General features: G+C 39.4%; 1 protein-coding gene across 2 annotated transcripts in view; it reads right to left on the reverse strand.

Moving 5' to 3' along the window:
• Window positions 1-817: 817 nt before the first annotated feature.
• Window positions 818-19,316, reverse strand: part of Gk5 (glycerol kinase 5) — a 65,276-nt gene continuing 46,777 nt past the window's right edge. The window contains exons 13-16 of one of the 2 annotated variants that reach the window (XM_013160028.3): window positions 17,423-17,526; window positions 16,122-16,181; window positions 15,168-15,301; window positions 818-9,415 (exon numbers count right to left, since the gene is read on the reverse strand). In XM_013160028.3, coding sequence (XP_013015482.1) covers window positions 9,267-9,415; window positions 15,168-15,301; window positions 16,122-16,181; window positions 17,423-17,526 — 447 coding nt within the window. In that variant the 3' untranslated portion in view covers window positions 818-9,266. The remainder of the gene's footprint in view (window positions 9,416-15,167; window positions 15,302-16,121; window positions 16,182-17,422; window positions 17,527-19,316) is intronic. The other variant, XM_013160029.3, reaches the window with a different exon arrangement.

The following is a 19,316-nucleotide window of genomic DNA, read 5'->3' on the forward strand; positions in this document are numbered from 1 at the left end:
TTTTTCTCCTCCTTTTTCTTTTTTTTCTATCCTTGAATAAAATGAATTTGAAAAAAATATTGCTATACAGGGAAAGGACAAAAAAAGGGAAAAGATTATATATGTGTGTATATATATAAATATATATACACGTGTATATATATAAATATATATACACGTGTATACATATATACAAGATAGTTACACTAATCTGCTAGTTCATCAAAAAGGATAGTTTGTGCTTTGTTTTGATCATTTTACTTTGAAGATAATATGCAATATATTAACTAGTGTTAATTTTCTATTATTTTGTTTTGAAATTCTGAATCATCGTTTTTATTCTTTTTTGTTAAAATAAAAAAAATTATTGCTATATATAATCAAATAAACTTAGGAAAGTCAGCTCCACCTAATGATCATCATAATCTCCATAATGCTCATTTTAGGTTAATGTTCTTGGAATAAAAAAAACAATACGCCAGACATGGTAGGGTAGCACATGCCTGTAATCCCAGCACTCCTGGGAAATTGAAGCAAGAAGACTGTAAGTTCAAACACAGCCTGGTGAACCTGATGAGACCTTGTCTCAAAATTTTAAAAATCGGTGCCAGGTGTGGTGGCATATGCCTACAATCCTAGCACTCGGGAGGCTGAGAAAGGATGATTGCTGTAAATTCAAGGCCAGCTTGAGTTTGAGGCCAGACAGAACTGCATAGCAATACCTGTCTCCAGCAAACAAAGAAACAAATATTTTAAAAGAGGCCTGGAAACTTAGCACAGTGCAAAGGTCTCAAGTACCATACACACACTGACAAGAAAACACAATAATGACAAACCATTTCCTTTTTTCAAATGTCTGTTTATCGTTCTTCAATTTTCCTACTATAAAATGATTCCACAGTCACAGAAATAGTAAAATTCCACTGCAGTCAGGGAATTTAACCAGATTATTTGTCTGACTCTTTCACCATTTGGATGTCACTAAGTATGTATACAGACTCAAAACAATAAACGAGACACACAAAATTAAAATGGTTTTAATTTACCAACATTAATCATCCACTGTTTCACTGTACTTTCCCAATCACTTTAGATTATAATTTTCAAAAAGGATTTTAATAGCTGCCAAGCTAACTCTACCATATTAACATATGAAATTAACTTTTCTCCAGTTATTTATAATCTTTCAAAATATTTAAAAATACAGTACAATTTCACAACAAATTATATTTTCCCCATCACAAAGAATTAACCCTCTTCTCTGATTTGTACAAGAATGAAATACAGAATAAGTCTAGGGGCTAGGGATTTAGCTCAGTGGCTCAAGTGCTTGCCTGGTAAGCATGAGGTCGTGAGTTTGATCCATGATACCAACAACAACAACAACAACAACAACAACAAAGATTAAGTCTAAAAAGAATCTAAAGAGGCAAGGTTTCCAAAATCTGTTTTTGTCTAACTATAATAAGGCCAAATTTACCTGCAGTTAGAACTGTCATTAAAGGGGCTGGGGATTTAGCTCAGCAGCATAAGTGCCTGCCTTGCAAGCGTGTGGTTGTGAGTTCGATATAATTCCAAACAAACAAAAAACATACGCTTCTTTCTCTGTGACTTTTTCTTTTTGTGGTGTTAAGGATTGAACCCAGGGCCTCAGACATGCTAGGCTCTCACCTAAGCTGGCAGTGGTGGCATCCACCTGTAATTCCAGTTAGCTGGCAAGCTAAGGCAGGCAGACGCCAAGTTTGAGGCCAGCCTGGGCAATTTACAGAGACCTGGTCACAAAAAAAAATTTTTAAAGGGCTGGTGGAATAGTGTTATGGTTGATATACTGTGTTAAACTTGATAAGTTTAAGTTTTAACTGAGAGACTCAGCAGGAAGCCAAGGTTCTTACTTTGTAAATATCCTCATCCTGTGCAAGAGGAGGGCACAGAGATTTTGTGAGTGCCTCACTTGCCTGGGGTGTTGGGGTGTCCTGTGTACAATATAAAGGAGGAGAAGAGGCTTGGTTTTCCCCCTTTTGCTAAGGCTGCTGCCTTGAAGTGTTGCCCCACTGCCATGCTATCCTACCTTGAAGCCAGCTGATTATGGACTGAAAAATCCAAAAACTTGGGTGTTGGATGTTTGTCTCAGCAATGAGAGAAAAGTAACCAAGACAAATAGCTTAGCGGGACAGTGTTTATATAGTGGGTTTGAGGCTCTGGATTCAATCTCCTTTAGTGCAGAGGGAGCCCAGGTAAAATTAAAATAAGCAAAAGTTAAGTTCAAATAGACCACACAATGAGTGAAAAATTTATATGCTCATGAAAAGCATTTCTAGTGCTAGTGGCAATCCTGTACCTGCAGATCTTAAAAATGGTTTGTGTGGGCCAGCCAACCAAGGAACCTCAACATGGAGGTGAGATTCAGAGGCCAAATTAAGAGTCAACTGGTTGTTGTAATTAAAATCTGCAGTTGATAACTGTTAAAAGTACACAAAACAAACGTTTTCATTTTTCAGAAGTTAAAGAACAAAATGAAAAAAATAAAAACTGGAAATTTCTAAAATAAAATGGTTTGTGTGGTTCTTAATAACTAATATGTTGACAATCATTAAGGATATTAAGTACATAGATTATAAATTTACTGATGCATATGAATTAGAATCTATATTTACTATCTTGCACAAAAAGGAAATTTCCTAATTTTCCACAAAATCATTCTGAAACCTTTACACAAATCAGATATTTTGCATAAGATTAGAATATGATGACAGCTATGTACAAAATATGTAAGCTGTACATACTTCCTTAACATTCTAAGTAAAGGTATCTTTGAAACTTTTGCTATTATACAAAAGTATTAGTACCACACCCTATAGTGAGCAGAAAAGATATAGGTGAACCTTTCTGCTCAATATATTATAAAATCATTTATAAAATCATGTTCAAAATCTGTATACATTTTGCCTGGAAGGATCTGAAAAATCCGACTTTTATTTATTTATTTTTCCCCTGACACAGGGTCTCACTTTGTAGGGCAGGCTGGCCTTGAATTCATGGCAATACTCCTGCCTCAGTCTCTCGAGTATTGGGATTACAAGCATATGCTACCATGTCCAGCTCACATAATGACTTCTGAAGTCACTGGACTGATTTTTAAAAATTTAAAAATATGGTCCCTTTAGGTCTCAATTCACCAATCAAAAGAGAAAGACCTGCAGAATGGATCAAGAAGCAAGATCCAACAATATGCTGCATACAAGAAAAACATTTAGTTAAAAAAGAAATTCATAGACACTCAAAAGATGGAAAATACTTCATGGAACAGGAACCTGGAAAAGAGCGGTAGTTATTCTACTTACAAACAAAGTGGATTTCAAGCCAAGACTTATTAAGAGAGGTCACTACATCTTTGTAAAGGTAACAATCCAAGAAGATATAACAATCATAAATATCTATGTACTAAGATATGGCTCATTTAGCAAACAATTCAATTGGCAAAATATCAGAAACTTCACTGAAGAGGACAAATGGATGGCAAAAAGCACACAAAAATATTCAATATCATAGGGAAACGCAAATTGGAGCGACGAGATAGCATTACACAGTTATGAGAAGGGCTGAACTAAAAATAGCGACAACATCCAATGCTGGTGAGAATGTGAGAAATTAGATCACTCATACACTGCTGGTAGGAATGTAGAATGGTACAGCCACTCGGGAAACCACTTCAAGTTTCTTGAAAGGACTTTTTTTGGCTTTTGGCAATGCTAAGGATCAAATCCAAGGCCTTGCACTTACTAGGCAATTGTTCCACCATTAAGCTACACGACAATCATCACTTCAAATGGAATCCCTATGTCATTTTTTCTAAGCAAGTTATTTATCTAGATACACCATTTTATAAAAAACCAAATTTTAATAAAGGGAAGAAGAACAGTAGAGATAGAGTAAAAATTTCAGAAATACCAGATTCTGTAGGCTCCTATCTCTACCCTTCCCACATTCCTGTGGGCGAAAGGTCTCAAGGGATATGGTGACAATAGCACCTGTGATTTTTTTTTGCACCTGTGATTTTATTTTTATTTTATTTATTTATTTTTGAGACAGAGTCTATTAGTGCAGGCTGAGCTGGCCTTGAACTCACTTATGTAGTCCATGCTGGCCTCAAACTGTATCAGCAATCCTCCTGCCTCAGCCTCCTAAATGCTGGGATTACAGATACACAATCACCATGCCCGGCACATTCTTCTGTGATGCTGGTGTTAAAATATTTATGGCTCAACAAACAAACAAACTATAATTCTGAATCACCTACTTGATGTTTTGGCTGATTTGTACCAGATTGGTAATTTGGCTTGGGGAATTTGAGAAATGATTCTGCGGTCAGGTAAGTCTTTAAGGTAATGTATATTAGGGGCTTTTAATTCTGACCTGAGAAACATGATCTAATTTTCCCAAAAGAACCCAGAATCCTTTAGAGTGGATCCAAGGCTTCTAAACTCTCCCTAGGATGATTCTAGAATTGCTAGACTCCAAGGCACAGTAAAGTTAAACCTTCCCTCAAAGTAACTACACAATTTTTGCCAGACTCCTAGGGTGTACTATTTTTTTTTTTTTTTTTTTTTTTTTTTTTGTCTTTTTCGTTTTTATTGGTACCAGGGATCGAACTCACGACTGCCTGCTTGCAAGGCAGGCACTTATGCCGCTGAGCTAAATCCCCAGCCCCAGCTGCACTATTTTAAATTAAAGATTAATTCTTATGGTAAGTGCTTTGCAGAAGGGGATATTTCTATATCATCAGAATGTCTAGCACTCTTTAAGATTCAATCTGTTCATCATCTACAGTCAACTACATAAAAGCCATTAATACTAGGTCTTCAAATACCCTCAAAGATTAATATAACTGGGGGGGTAAGGTAGCTCAGTGGTAACAGTGCATGCTTAGCATGTGCAAGGCCCTCAGTTTGGTCACCAGCACCAAAAGAAAAATTAATATAATTATGTGCAATTGTGGATTTAAACTGTATCTACACAAATACATTTGTAAACATGCAGACATATAAAGAAATTTTAAATAAGCAATATGAGGATCTTAGGTCTCATAACACAGTCATCCTCAAACTAATACACATTTTACTTACAACAAATGTAAGCAGCGCCTTATAAACAAATATATATAACATCAAAACATACTTGCCAACAAAGGTGCACTCAAGAGTATAAAAGTGAAACCTCACCCCACCCATGTGAAGGCAGTGTTGGGTTGTGGGGGAGCAGGCAGGGCCTGTGCTCTCAGAGCTTCTGGTCTAGGGAATCTGCACAAAGGAGGTAGGAAAAACCATTGTTTCCTTTATTCAGAGAGGAGAGGGAAGCAGGAAAACAGATCCAATCACACATGATCTGCAGAATACAGAAATCCTACACTGAAGTCACAGGCCTACTAATTAAGACCTCAGAGGCTTGCAGAGGTGGCACTGAGGGTGGCTGGACACAAATGGTAGGGAATGAATGCAGGCTGGGAGTGCGGCTCAGCGGCAAAGGCCTCGCCTCGCAGGCTTGAAGCCCTGAGTTTGATCCCTAGCACCAGAAGCAGGAAAAAGACTATAACATGAACTGTATTTATAATTTTGTCTCATTGACAAGCAAAGAAGAAACCCTGTTTATTTTTAAAACACTACCTTTTCAGAATGGGAAAAAAACAAATAAATCATGCATAGGTACTAATTCTCTGCAGCGAATGTGATCACAATGTATATCTAAAATTTAACAATGAAATCTGATTGGAAAAGAAAAAACCCATTAAAAATAAAATAAAATACTACCTTTTTTCTAAAACCCACTTCCTAGGGTAAAATGAAGGACTGAGAAAAGGAACATGACTATATTCAGGGACCTCAGTTTCCCTCTAACAGCCTGCATATGTGGTTCTTAATTGGGGATGAATTTTGCCTCCTTTAGTGGCACTATTTGGAGACATTTTTGGCCATACTAACTAGAAGTATGCTATTGGTAGCCGAAGCATGGAGGTCAGGGATTCTGCTAAACATCCTACCACCCCAAAACCAAGAGTTATCTAGGCTAAAATATCAATGGTGAGACTAGGGGCTACATCATAGTTGGAAACATAAGATTTAAAAGTCAGTAAGTCTCTAGAATAAAGTCAGGAATGGTGGTGCACACTTGTAATCTCTACACTTGAGAGGCTGAGGCAGGAGAACTGCCACAAGTTTGAGGCCAGCCTGGGTTACATATTGAGTTCAGGGCCAGCCTGGACAACATAGTGAGACCCTGGCTTAAAAAAAACCAAAAAACCATACCACTTTAAAATATACTTTGTAGCATTTCATTCTCCTTATTGGGACTGCTGGAGACCTAGTAAAAATATTTAACAGCTCCATTAATGGGAAAATAAAACATAGAAGAGTTAGCACATTTTATAAAAGCTGCAAATTTAGCATACAAATAAAATATAAACTTGACAGATGGGAAAGGCAATTTTTTTGCTCAACTGATTTTGAATAACTGTTAATAAAACTGCAAAAACAGGGGCTAGGGCTTTAGCTCGGCGGCATTAAATGCCTGTCCTGCAAGCGCACAGTCCTAAGTTTGATCCCCAGTACAAAAAACAAACACTCTGCAAAAACAAGGGTCACAGTATTTCTGATTTTGGTTAAATCAGACAAAAGATTTATTCAACTTTGTCACTAAAAATGTTCTAATTACTAAAAGTAAGAGGTTAGTTTCTAGATTCACAAAAGAAAAAAAAAGAGCCACCATGTGGTTGGGTGTTCTGGAGACTAAACCCAGGGTTGCTCTACCACTGAACTACATCCCAGGCCCTTTTAAAATTTTGAAACAGTATATTCCTGAGCTGCACAGGCTGGCCTTGAACTTGTGATCCTCCTGCCTCAGCTTTATAGTCTTGGGATTATAGATTTGTGCCATCATACCTAGCTCAGCCACTTGATTTTTAGGGAAATGCTCAATTCCAAAGATATTCAGTTAGAGCTATTTTCTAACATTATATAACAGATATTTACTTATTTATTTTGTATGGGGATTGAAATTAGGGCCTTATACTACCCTAAGCTATACTGCCAGCCCTTAAAAAAAATTTTTTTTGGCTAGGTATTATGGCTTAAGCCTATAATCTCAGCATCTGGGAGGCTGAGGCAAGAGGATTATGGTAAGTTCAAGGCTATCTTGGGCTATATAGTAAGTTCTAGGTCAGCCTGAACTACTTGCCTTAAAAAATGTTTTTAAATGTTTTTTAACTTTTGAGATAGAGTCTCACTAAATTGTTAAATTGCTCAGGCTGAGCTCAAAATTGCAGCCCTTCTAACTCAGGTTCTTCCTACTTGTCCTGGGATTACAGGTGTGTGCCAACCACAACCAGCTTATTTCCAAATCTTTTTTTTGTTTGTTTTTGTACCAGGGATCAAACTCACAACCTCACACTTGCCAGGCAGGCGCTGTGCTGTTAAGTAAATCCCTGGCCCATTATTTCCAAATCTTAATAGAGTTCTATATATTTGTTGCAATGACTCCACCCTAGAAAATTTCAGTAACTAAAGAAGATACATTATTTAAAAAAAAAAAAAAAGATAATTGTAAGTCACTGAAATGTAACTGCAGAAACATAATCTGATCGCTTTTTCTATCATATCTGACAACAAAATGGACTACATGACAAGAACAAAATGATTCCTTGAAACAGTCCTTCTTCTAATTACATCATTTTCTAATAAGTACATCTACAACTGTAAGACCATATGTGAACAGCCAGGTGACTGCACAGCACTCAGAAGGCTGAGATAGCAGGATCACCATGAGTTTGAGGGCAGGCTGGGCTACACAGTGAGCTCAAGGCCAATCTGAACCAGACCGTGCCTCAAAAGAGAGAGAGAGAGAGAAAGAGAGAGAGAGAGAGAGAGAGAGAGAGAGAGAGAGAGAGAGAGAGAGAGGAACAGAGAGACAGAGAGACTTTGTGTGAGCAATTTTGGCAGAAAGGAAAATCAATTCATTCATTCATGCATGCAAATCCAAATGGAGGGAGGGGCAAACACCACAAGAACAGGCTGGAGCTCTCAACTGCTTTAGGACAGTTTCAAAGGCTTTTCTTCTACATTGTTTTTAGCAATAAGATTTGAAAGTAGGAGGCTGTCCCTGGTCCTCAGGGTCTCTGGCTCAGGGGCTACAGGAAAACCATTAGTGTGGGCACATTGCTGGCCCTTCTGTCACCTCTTGCACAGTTGCTCATTTCAGAACAGTGAGCAGACTGGACAAACACTAAAGGATAGTGGAACTGAGGTATCCCACAGTAGGGGGCACTTGCCTAGCATGCATGAGGCCCATGGTTCAATCCCAGAACTGCCACAAACAAAAGAAATGAGCAAACAAACAGAAAACCAGACAAACTAACAAGTAAAATACCCCCACATAGGCAGTTTTTAAGTTAGTAATAAATTATGGGAACTTCCTCAAATTAAACTGTCAATTAGGCACTTTAAAACAAAGGGCACTTGTGTAGCCATCTTCAAACTAAGAACAGAACAGGAGAAGAAATGCAAGATTTATGATAACTACTTGCACTTTGTAAAAAACAAGTTATACTTTAGCCAGAAGTTTCTAAGAGAAATGTTTTTTGAGAAGGAAAATAAGAATTGTTTCTTAAAAACCAATACTCTTTTTAGTTCATTAATTAATAACAGCTTTTCAACATAAAAAAGTTCGGATTTGGTTGAACAAGGTAAAATTAAGGCAATGTCTTTATGCCCAATAAAAGAAAGCACTATCTAATATGCTTATCTGAGAGGGACATACTGAACTTATATCTGGGTATAACATTGAAATATAAAATACTAAAGTTTCAAAATTCCACATTTTCTCAGTTATTCTTGCTTTTCAGCTATTCTGAGTTTCAAACAGCCCATGTCAATAAATGCAAGAAACACTTTTCACATAATTTTGGAACAGAAGGTAGATGGTGCTTGCCGACAGTTATTAGCACCCAGATCTTAACCAACTGTGTTCTGTGCACCACTGAGCCCTGCATCAAAAAGGAGGGCCCTAGGACGAGGAAAATACAGTTGGAAATGGCAAAAGGCCTTTGGACTTTGATAGAAAACGACATGTCAAGTTCTGAGGTATTGCTGCCTTATTAATTTTACCAAGGTGTAGATTTTTTAAAGTGAGAGGTTTTTGTTTGTTTTTCAAAGGGCAACACTTTTCCTCCCTGGAGCTTCAGTGTTGGGACCATGGCCGCGTCATCCCCGCGGTGCGCAGCTGGACCAGTTCATCCGGGGTCACACCTTGCTGTACCAATTCATGGAGCGCTTCACCGCTTTCACCCAGTTTTCCATATTCACTTTGTAGTCTTCCCATGTCTTTTGTGGCTTGAAGACGATTTCACTTTGCCTCAGTTTCTTTAGCTCTTCCTTGTCCTTCCAAAAGCCTTATAGATGAAAAAATGAGTCTTAAATTTTCACGCAAATAATGGGTCCACAAAATTTAGCCACAAACGCATGTGTTTTGTGCTACGCAAACAAAACCACTAGTGTTTTCAAAAACAACCCACTCGATTTTGTTGCTTTAGATTTGTTAGATCAGACTATTCCTGAGAATACATACACCAAGATTTTAAAATCCTGGTTGCTAATGGTTAGCTTTTTCTAAGTGGTGTCAAATCACTTTTAAAACAGAAACACCTAACATCATTTCATTAGATGACCTGTAATTAGTTTTTAAAAAAGAAATTATACACACACACACACACCCATATCCACACACAAGCTTGTTTGTTCTAGGGTCTTCTGTTTATTTATTTTGGTACTAGGGATTGAACTCATGATCTTGCACTTGCCAGGCAGGCCCTTATGCCAATGAGCTAAATCCCCAGCTCCTGTTTTGTTTTTCTGAAAAAGGGTCTCTCGATGTAGTTCAGAGAGGACCTGAACTCACTGTGAGTGGTAGGACTACAGGTGTGTACCACCATACATAGCATATTCTCATTAAAATGAGTGAGGTAGCTTGGCATGGTGAAGCATGCCTGTGTTTCCCTCACTCAGAGGCTGAGACAGGAGGATTTCTGTGAGTGCAAGCCCAGCATGGGCTACATAGTGAGTTCAAGGGCAGACTGAAGTACACAGAGACCCTGTCTCAAAAATCCAAAACAAACAAAAGTGAAGGGGGCCAGATGTGGTGGCCATGCCTATAATCCTAGCACTCAGGAGGTTGAAGAAGAGAATCACCTCACATTCAAGGTCAGCTTGTGCTACAGGCTGATACATAGTGAGTTCAATACCACCCCAAACTGTATAAGGGGACATTGTCTCAAAAACACAAAGAAAAAGAGTAAAGGTAAATTACTATTTTTTTTTTTTTTTTTTTGTCTTTTTCGTTTTTACCGGTACCGGGGATCGAACTCACGACTGCCTGCTTGCAAGGCAGGCACTTATGCCGCTGAGCTAAATCCCCAGCCCCCATAAATTACTATTTCTGTGATACATCTTCAAGTGAGTGGCAACTCTTGCAGACGCCTAAAATTCAAAGTTAAGAATTAATATGATAATTTCTTTTTCAAACTATAGCATTTCATAGAGTATCAATTCCAATTCAAGTGAAAATTCTAGTTCTAGAAGATACTGTTCTTTGCAAAGAGAATCATAGGATAAATTCATTAGTGCTGTTTCCCTGTGGAGCTGGGTATTAAAATCTACAGCCTCTGAGCTACACCCCTTGGCCAGACCCATCATGTGACTGGGAATAAAAAGCAGCACTTGGAAGTCACACCTGGAGCCATCATCATGAAGTAGCATGAAGTGATGGTGTCTCATCAGTAAGCCCGGAATCTCTCATCCACTCAGAGGTCCGTTTCGCCTACTTTGAAGTTTAACTCAGTCTACAGCTCTGTGAAGTACCTTTTCTCTTGAATAGAAAGGTTTTTAATGACATATATATTTTTTCCTAATTTTGTTTTTCAGTACTAGGGATTGAAACCGGGCCTTCACACTGAGCCACATACTCAGTGCTTTATAAAATTTTAAGCTGGGAAACATGTCTCTAAGTCACTTAGTCTGGGCTTGAATTTGTAATCTTCCTGCCTCAGTCTCCCAGAATGCTGGGATTTTAGTTGTGCACTATCATGCTTGGCTTTTTTTTTTTTTTTTTAATTTGTTTTTGGTCACCTTTTTATTTACAAAACTACACATATACCATCTGTACATCAGCTAGAGGAATCTAGTCATGAAAATAAACACTTCTTAAAATACTCATTTTCACAATTTCTTTTTTTTTGTCTTTTTCCTTTTTATCGGTACCAGGGATGGAACTCACACGACTGCCTGCTTGCAAGGCAGGCGCTTATGCCGCTGAGCTAAATCCCGAGCCCCTACAATTTCATTTTTATACTTTAAGGTACATACACATTTTTAAATCGTCTTAAGTACATGCAGAATAGAGTGTTTCTGGGATAAATTTAGAAAAAAAACAGAATGTACATAATCTTCAAGTATAATGTTCCTTTTTCTTTTTTCTTAATGCTACTGGGCATTAAACTCAAGGACACTCTACCCTGAGGAATATCTCACCCTTCTTTATTTTATTTTATTTGAAACAGGGTCTCACTATGTGGATCAGGCTGGCTTTGAACTCACTATGTACCCCAGGCTGACCTCAAATGTAAGCTGATCCTCCTGCTTCAGTCTTCTAGATATTGGAATTACAGGTGTGTGCCACCACATCCACTCCCAGCCTCCTCCCTACTTTTTTAAAAAATCTTTTTTCGGGGGTTCAGGATCTCATTAGGTTCCTCTGGCTGGTCTCCAATTTGCAATCCTTCTGCCTCAGCCTCCTGAGAGGCTAGGATTACAGATGTGTACCCCTGTACCCAGCTCAGGTCTCACATTTCTGAGAGCCAAAATTTGAAATTAACTATAGATTTAATGAAGAGGATAAAACTCAAGCTACTATGTTATGTTTAAGAATAGTCTTAAATTTTGAGGGGTTGGGGAGGTTAGTGGGATCAAACAAAGGGGCTTCACCCTGACCCATATCCTCAGCAATTTTATTTTGGAGTGACAGTCTCACTAAAAAGCTGGGTTAGGGCCAGAGAAATAGCTCAGGGGCACAGTGCCTGCCTGGCAACCACAAGGTCCTGAGTTCAAGTCCCAGTAAATTAAGCTAGGTTACACAGGCTAGGCTTGAGCTTGTGACCTCCCTGACTTTGCCTCCCAGAGTTCTGGAATTACAGGCATGTGCCACAACACCCGTAGTGATTTATTAAAATGGTTAGCTTAATTTATTCAATTTGCGAGCATTATGTAAGTATCTGAGAATTATTTTCTTGTTACATTCTGTTTTTGCTTGACTAGGCATTTCAAATTATTAGTGCAAGCGGGGTATGGTAGTACACGCCTGTAATTCCAGCACTCAGGAGGCTGAGGCAGGAAGATCACAAGTTTAAAGCCAGTTTAGATAGTGTAGCAAGACTGCCTTCCCTCTTGGTTTTACCACATAGCACTTCCATTCAAGACATGTTTTCTCAGCAGGCATGATGGTGCATGCCTGTAATCCCAGCACTGGGAGGCTGAGGTAGAAGGATCATTTTGAGTTCAAGACCAGTGTGGGCTACAAAGTGAGCTCAAGGCCAGCCTGAACTGCATAGGGAGACCCTGTGTCAAAAAAAAAAAAAAGAGAGAGAGATGCTTTCTCTCTTGAACCCACTCTCTCTGCCCACTCTTCACCCTGTCCCCACCTGTCTGCCAGCTGCTTCCAACGTTAACTCCCTACTGCGTCTTCAGGGAAGCCTACCCATACTCTACACTACTGCTGCCCACTGGCTGTATCACATGAGTATGATAATCTTCTGTTTGGCATTTCTGTTTTCGACACCTGCCTAATCCCACAAGAGACCTGGACTGTGGCTTTAACCTCATTATTCTCAGCAGTGATGATCCTATAGCAGGTGATCTACAAATGCTATTCAGTAAATAAAGGAAGGGAGTGGTTTCTAAAGCCAAAGACAATCATCCTATTGGCAAAGATTCTCCTTTTGGGGACGGAGGTACTGAGGACTAAACCCAGGATCTTGACCCTGAGCTACATTCACAGTTTTTTAAACATTGTTTTATTCTTGAGACAAGGTCTCATTAAGTTGCTAAACTTTCTGGCTGGGCTCAAACTTGTAATTCTCGTGCCTCACTAAGCCGGCTGTGGGGTAGACTCACAAGCACAGGCCACCACACCTGGCTAAGATTTTCTTCTTTGTCAAAGTCTACTCAATCTTTTCTGAGCTGTTTTTCAACTACATTTCAACTTTGAACCTTTGTTCATTTCTGCATTCTTTCTGTTTAGGCAGAACCTTGTCACGTCAGTTTAGCCAGAGTCTCCAATCCTCAGTATCTGATCTTCCCAGCTACCTCTTCCACCACCCACCCCCAGTGATATGTGGTCTCACCGCCTTCCACAAAAATCCTGTTGGGCTGGTTTCCAGCCAGAAGCTCCTTTTTCCCTAAGTTTCCTGCTAGTAACTTTTTTACCTACTGGCCCTTACTCTGGCCTATGGCTGTAGGTTCTCACTTCTACAGTAGTGCCTATGCCTCCTCAGTGGGCCTCTGGGGTCACAAAGAACTCTTTTCTTTCACACTAGCTGCCCTCCCTCAAGAGATAACAAAACAGCTGAAGCTCACAGGCCACCCTTCCTAGCTCAGACCAAAGGAGTGACAGCTGGACAGGTGGAACCAGACCCATGACAGGAGGGCTCCAGAGCAATGTGGCTTGTGTGTGAGGTCAGTGAAGCTTTGCAGACATGCCCAGCCAGGAGAAATGTGACCATAAAGATGCTGACCACAACCCAGGCATGGTGGCACCTGCCTGCAATCCCAGCACCTGGAAAATTGAGGAAGGAGGACTGTAAGTGAAGTCCTACTTGGCAACTTAGTGACTTAGTGAGACTCTATCACAAAATTTAAAATAACAGTAACCATAGTAATAATAATGATGATGATGATAAATGGCTGGGGGTGTAGCTAAGTGCAAAGGTCATGGGTTCAATCTCCAGTACAACAGGAGGAAAAATGCTCCTAAATGAGACAGACACTTTTGTATCAACCTCTTTGTGTGTGTGTGTGTGTGTGTGTGTGTGTGTGTCTTTTTGAGACAAGGTCTCACTATGCAGTTCAGGCTGGCCTTGAGCTCGCTCACTCTGTAGCCCAGGCTGGTCTCAAACTTGCAACAATCCTCCTGCTTCAGCCTCCCTAGTGCTGGGATTACAGGCATGCACCACCATGCCCCGCTTACCTCAACCCCTTATCACTTGGGGAGCACACTGCCACTCTGAGTAACTTGAAAGTTATTCTTCCTTTTCATTTCAGCTGAAACTCTTTGGAGTAGTCCACAAGGAACCACAAGGTCCCTGAGTCACGCTGACTCATTCTTTTAGGCAGCTTAGAGAAAACCTGGCAGGGCACGCACAGGGAGGTTCATGCTCCCAATTTTCTAAATGTGATCTGATTACAAACTAAGCAAGTCCAGGAATGTGTCTTTGTTTTTCAAGTGTGTGCCCCATGACCATGAACTGAGCACACCTAGGAATATGTCAGTTTTCTCTCTTTCCATTTTTGAGACAGACAGGGTCACGATATAGTCCAGACGGGCTTGGAAACTGCAATGTAGCCAAGGCGGCTCTCAAACTCTGGATTCTCTTGCCTCAGTCTCTCAGGCACTGGCGTTATAGGAGCGCCACCATGCCCCGTGCCATCTTCCTTGCTGGAACATGTCATCTACAACCATAAACTGAGCATGTTCAAAAATGTGCCGTGCACTTTCTTATATGCGTTTAGACTTCCTCAATAAAATCCCCAACACTGCTTTACAAATAGGCTACTACTCTCCTTACCTGCTCCAGGAAATAGATCTTTCTCCACTCTGATCACTTGGTTCTGCTTTTTGGCTTTACATTCACCTAGACATGAAGTTACTGCATTTACTTACTACAAGAAACCTCTCCATTTTCAACAAAATTTAGAGATACTAGTCAGGTGTGATGGTGTACGCCTGTGACTCCAGCACTTAGGCTGAGACAAGAGGATCACCATGAGTTCAAGGCCAGTGTGGGGTACATAGTGAGCTCAAGACCAGCCAGGACTATACAGCAAGATCCTGTCTCTAAAAACAAAACAACAAAATGAAACAAAATTCTCACATACCAACAGCAAGGCCAGCCAGAGAAGCCGCCCCCAGGCAGGACATGTCAAAGTGGACAGGTCTGTCTATATTCTTATTGATCAAATCTGAAGTCATCTGCATGACAAAATCGTTCCTACACACTCCTCCATCTGCTCTGTGGATTCAGAGACATGAGATAAGTTATTGCAGCACTAGTACCGCTCATTCTTTTCCTCTGGGCTACATATTTTTTTCTTAAATCCTTGATTTTATGACTTTCCCCCTGCTCTCTCCCTCTCTATCTCTCTTCTATCTTTTTCTGCAAAGTAATGAATCCAGCCCAAGGTCTTGTGCATGCTAAGCAGGTGCTGTACTACTGAGCCACATCCCTAAACCCTATAAATTTAACCTTCTAATTCTAAAGTTATATCATTTAACACTGACCCAATGAGAGAGGATCTTACGGAGTAATTTCTAAATATCTTCTCTAATTGCTACCAATATTTGCATTTATCCCATGTGCTCTGAAATAGTTCCAAACAAGCTAGATATAATACACTAAAGCAATATAAGACTTATTTGGACATGACTGTGAAGAAAGTCAAAAAATTTGATGCTACCATGTCAAGGATAGCTACAATTAAGAGAGATTTCAGAATATAATATACATATGAATACCCACAAATTTCATAATGTATTATGTTCTCATTCCAAATTTAGCTTTCCTCTTCTCTTCAAATCTCTATGACTTCCCAAATTTTGTTTTTTGAGCCAGGGTTTTGCTCTGCTGTCCAGGCTGACCTTGAACTCAAGATTCTCCTGCCTCAGCCTCCTACTTGCTGGGATTGCAGGCATGTGCCATCGTACCTGGCTATGACCAAGAATTTTATTCCCAAGGAGCAGACATTAAGTTCTTTTTACAATTCTGGAAAATCGTAATAATGAAAATACTAATAGCAGCTACCACTTACTTATTAGAAGCAAAGTGTACATACCGGACTTTTGTGACAGGGATATGGATCTCTTTCTGCATGGTTTCATATAATTGTTTGTTCCTAGTTAAAAAATAAAAAATAAAAAAGTGACTACTTGAGAAGATAGTTATATTAATATTTCTCTATTCTGGTCTCAAAAATAAAAGCTATGATTTAACTTGGATTTTTTTCCTAAATATGCAAAATAAAATGTTAAATAAGCATACTAATTGAAGATCATCTTGTACAGTGAGGTGAACCTTTAATAATACAAACAGCCCACTACGGCACATAGGCCATAGATTCTCACCATGGGTCTAGAAAATGCCCACCTCAACAAGAAGCTCAGGTCTTTGTGTTTTTTGCTTTCATATAAAATAGCATGATTTTTATTTTACAACTGAAGTTTAATCTATTACCATCCTAATAAAATTACTTACTGAGTGGTTATTAGGATGACATAAAACCATTAAATAGAATTAATGAAATATAATCACTTATAGTCATAGAAAATTTTATTTTCAACAGCATTTCCTTATTCATATCTGCTTTTGATAATTAAACCTCATAATCTATACTTTTTCCATAACAAAGAGATCACAGGAAGTATCAAGAATAATTCTAGGGCCAGGGATTCAGCTCAGCGGTGTAAGCTCCTGCCTGGCAAGTGTGAGGTCATGAGTTCAATCCCTGGTACCAAAAAAAAAGGAATAATTCTAATTTTGTAATTTTTATAGAACTGAAAAAGAGTAATTATAATTTTCTAATTTTTATATAACAAACATTAGTATGAATTCTCCTTTATGGAAAAGGGCACAAAAGCTTTTGAAAATTTAAATTTTGAATCTTTTATGCTAAATAATTGGACTTTTTTTTCATTATTGGAGATTGAACCCAGGGCTTTTGCGCTGAGCTATATTCCCAACCCTTTATTTATTTATTTATTGTCTTTTTCCTTTTTATCGGTACCGGGGATTGAACTCACGACTGCCTGCTTACAAGGCAGGTGTTTATGCCACTGAGCTAAATCCCCAGCCCCAACCCTTGCATACACAAAGCACATATTTAACCACTGGGATGTATCTCCAGCCTTGGATACTTTAAAAAAAAAAAACATTCACACTAGTATGTTTAAATATGAAAAAAAAAATCAAAGAAATTAGCAACAACAACAAAAAACCAGAGCATATGCTATACAGTGTGGATTAAGCAAAGTATAAATTAAGTAATTTAATTACAATTGAGATGTTTTCTGTTTTGTAGCAAATTATTAAGGAAGTGACAAAGTATGAGAGGGAGGAGTTTGAGGCAGCGTTTCCCACCTGAAAGCTATAGACTCCAATATTGCTCGTACGAGATGGGCTTTACTGGTAGAAGGCTTCAAACCCATAAAAGAGGCACATGTACAGGGGTCATTTAATGGTGCCTAAAGTGAGAGACAATAAAAACACACTATAGAATTACATCCCTAGACAGAAACCCAGTCATGCAAACAGTCCAAAACATTATATTAACCATTAGGATGGCTTTTTTCTTTTTATAGTACTGCGGACTAAAACCAAGGGTGGACGCTCTACCACCAAGCTACATCTCCAGCTCTTTTTTTATTTTAATGCAAGATCTCACTAAAATGCCTGTGCTGTCCTTGAATTTATGACCCTCCTGTCTTAGCCTACTGAGTTGCTAGAATCACAGGTTTGCACCACCGTGCAAGGATAAATTTTTAATAGCATATAAACAGTTTGAGTACACTTAGGCAGACCACCTATTTAAGCTCACAACAAAAAAGGGGCCTGAAATGTGAACTAAATAATTATTAAAAGTCAAACTTCAAAAATGTAGAAAGTGGAAAAGCAACCTCAGGGATCCTTCTCTGTCGATGATACTCAGCTATAATCCCAGCACTCAGGACGCTAAGGAAGGAGGATTGCTGTGATTCTGAGGCCAGTCTAGGCTACAAAGCTAGTTCAAGGCCAGCCTGCACTACATAGCAAGACCTTGCCTTTAATAAATAAATAAATAAATAAATATCCTCCTCTGTCTTCTTTTGTTTCAGATTTTTTTGGTTTTGTTTTGTTTTAGTATTGGGGCTTGAAACCAGGCTTCCATACTGAGGTATATCTCCAGTTCTTTTTTTGAGATAGCATTGTGCTAAGTTGCTGAATTGCCTAGGCTGTGTTCAAACATGTGATCCTCCTTCAGCCTCCCAGAGTTCGTTCGTTCTCTTTCTCTCTCTCTCTCTCTCTTTCTCTCTCGATAGAGCCTTGTTATGTAGTTCAGGCTAGCCTTGAACACTTGCAATCTCCCTGCCTTGAACTTCCAAGGACTGGGATTACAGGTGTGCACCACCACACCTGATGTACAGTGTTCTTGAAAACTCTGTGTCTTCAGTTGCCAATCAACTCCCTGACCTTTAACATCTTCCAAGGAGTTCCCTCCCTTGCACTGTGATGCTCTAACCACCACCGCTGGCTAGATAATCAGCTATTGCTGCCACTGTCTATCAGAGGCGCTCAGGCTTCCACAGCAGAAATCAGGAAGGCCCTGTCCAGATGCCCATAAGCTCTCCATGCTCTCCGGATCCTAATGCTACCCATGTCTCTCTCCCCAACATTCACTTCTGGTCCCCATCAGTATCATGCAACAGGTCTCTTCCCCTCCACCATTCAGATATCCCAGTTCCACTAGACATGGCCACCACAGAACTTTCTGGCCTCATTCTTTTCTGGGAAAACTTTTCGGATCCAGAGGCTCGGTTGTCTGAAACAGCTGCCACATAACCGTCAGGGATAAGAACAACTCACTCCAAATCTGACCAACACTGGAAAGGACAAGGTGGCCCAATCAGAGCCACTTCCCCAGAAACCTGGAATAGGAAACATGACCAAAGAGACTGCGCTGGTCAGGGAGCTGAGCAGAAAGAACGTGCAAGGTGGAGGGGCGTGGTGGTGCACACCTGTAATCCCAGCACTTACGAGGCTGAGGCAAGACTGTCAGGTGTTTGAGACTAGCATGGGCTACGTAATGAGTTCAAAAACAGCTTGAACTGCATAGTGAGACCCTATCTCAAAAACAAAAAAGAAAAACACAGAAAATGGAAGTTATCAGGAAGAAAGGATACAAAGCAAAGCAAATAATACAAGGAGAAAAGCAGAGCCATGGTGAGAAGGAGAAGCACAGAAGCCCAAAACACATCACTGAGAATCACTAAATTAA

This window comes from Cavia porcellus, unplaced genomic scaffold (assembly GCF_034190915.1).
Source record: "Cavia porcellus strain 051 isolate PalLab524CR breed Dunkin Hartley unplaced genomic scaffold, mCavPor4.1 scaffold_5, whole genome shotgun sequence".
Taxonomy (NCBI): Eukaryota; Metazoa; Chordata; class Mammalia; order Rodentia; family Caviidae; genus Cavia; species Cavia porcellus.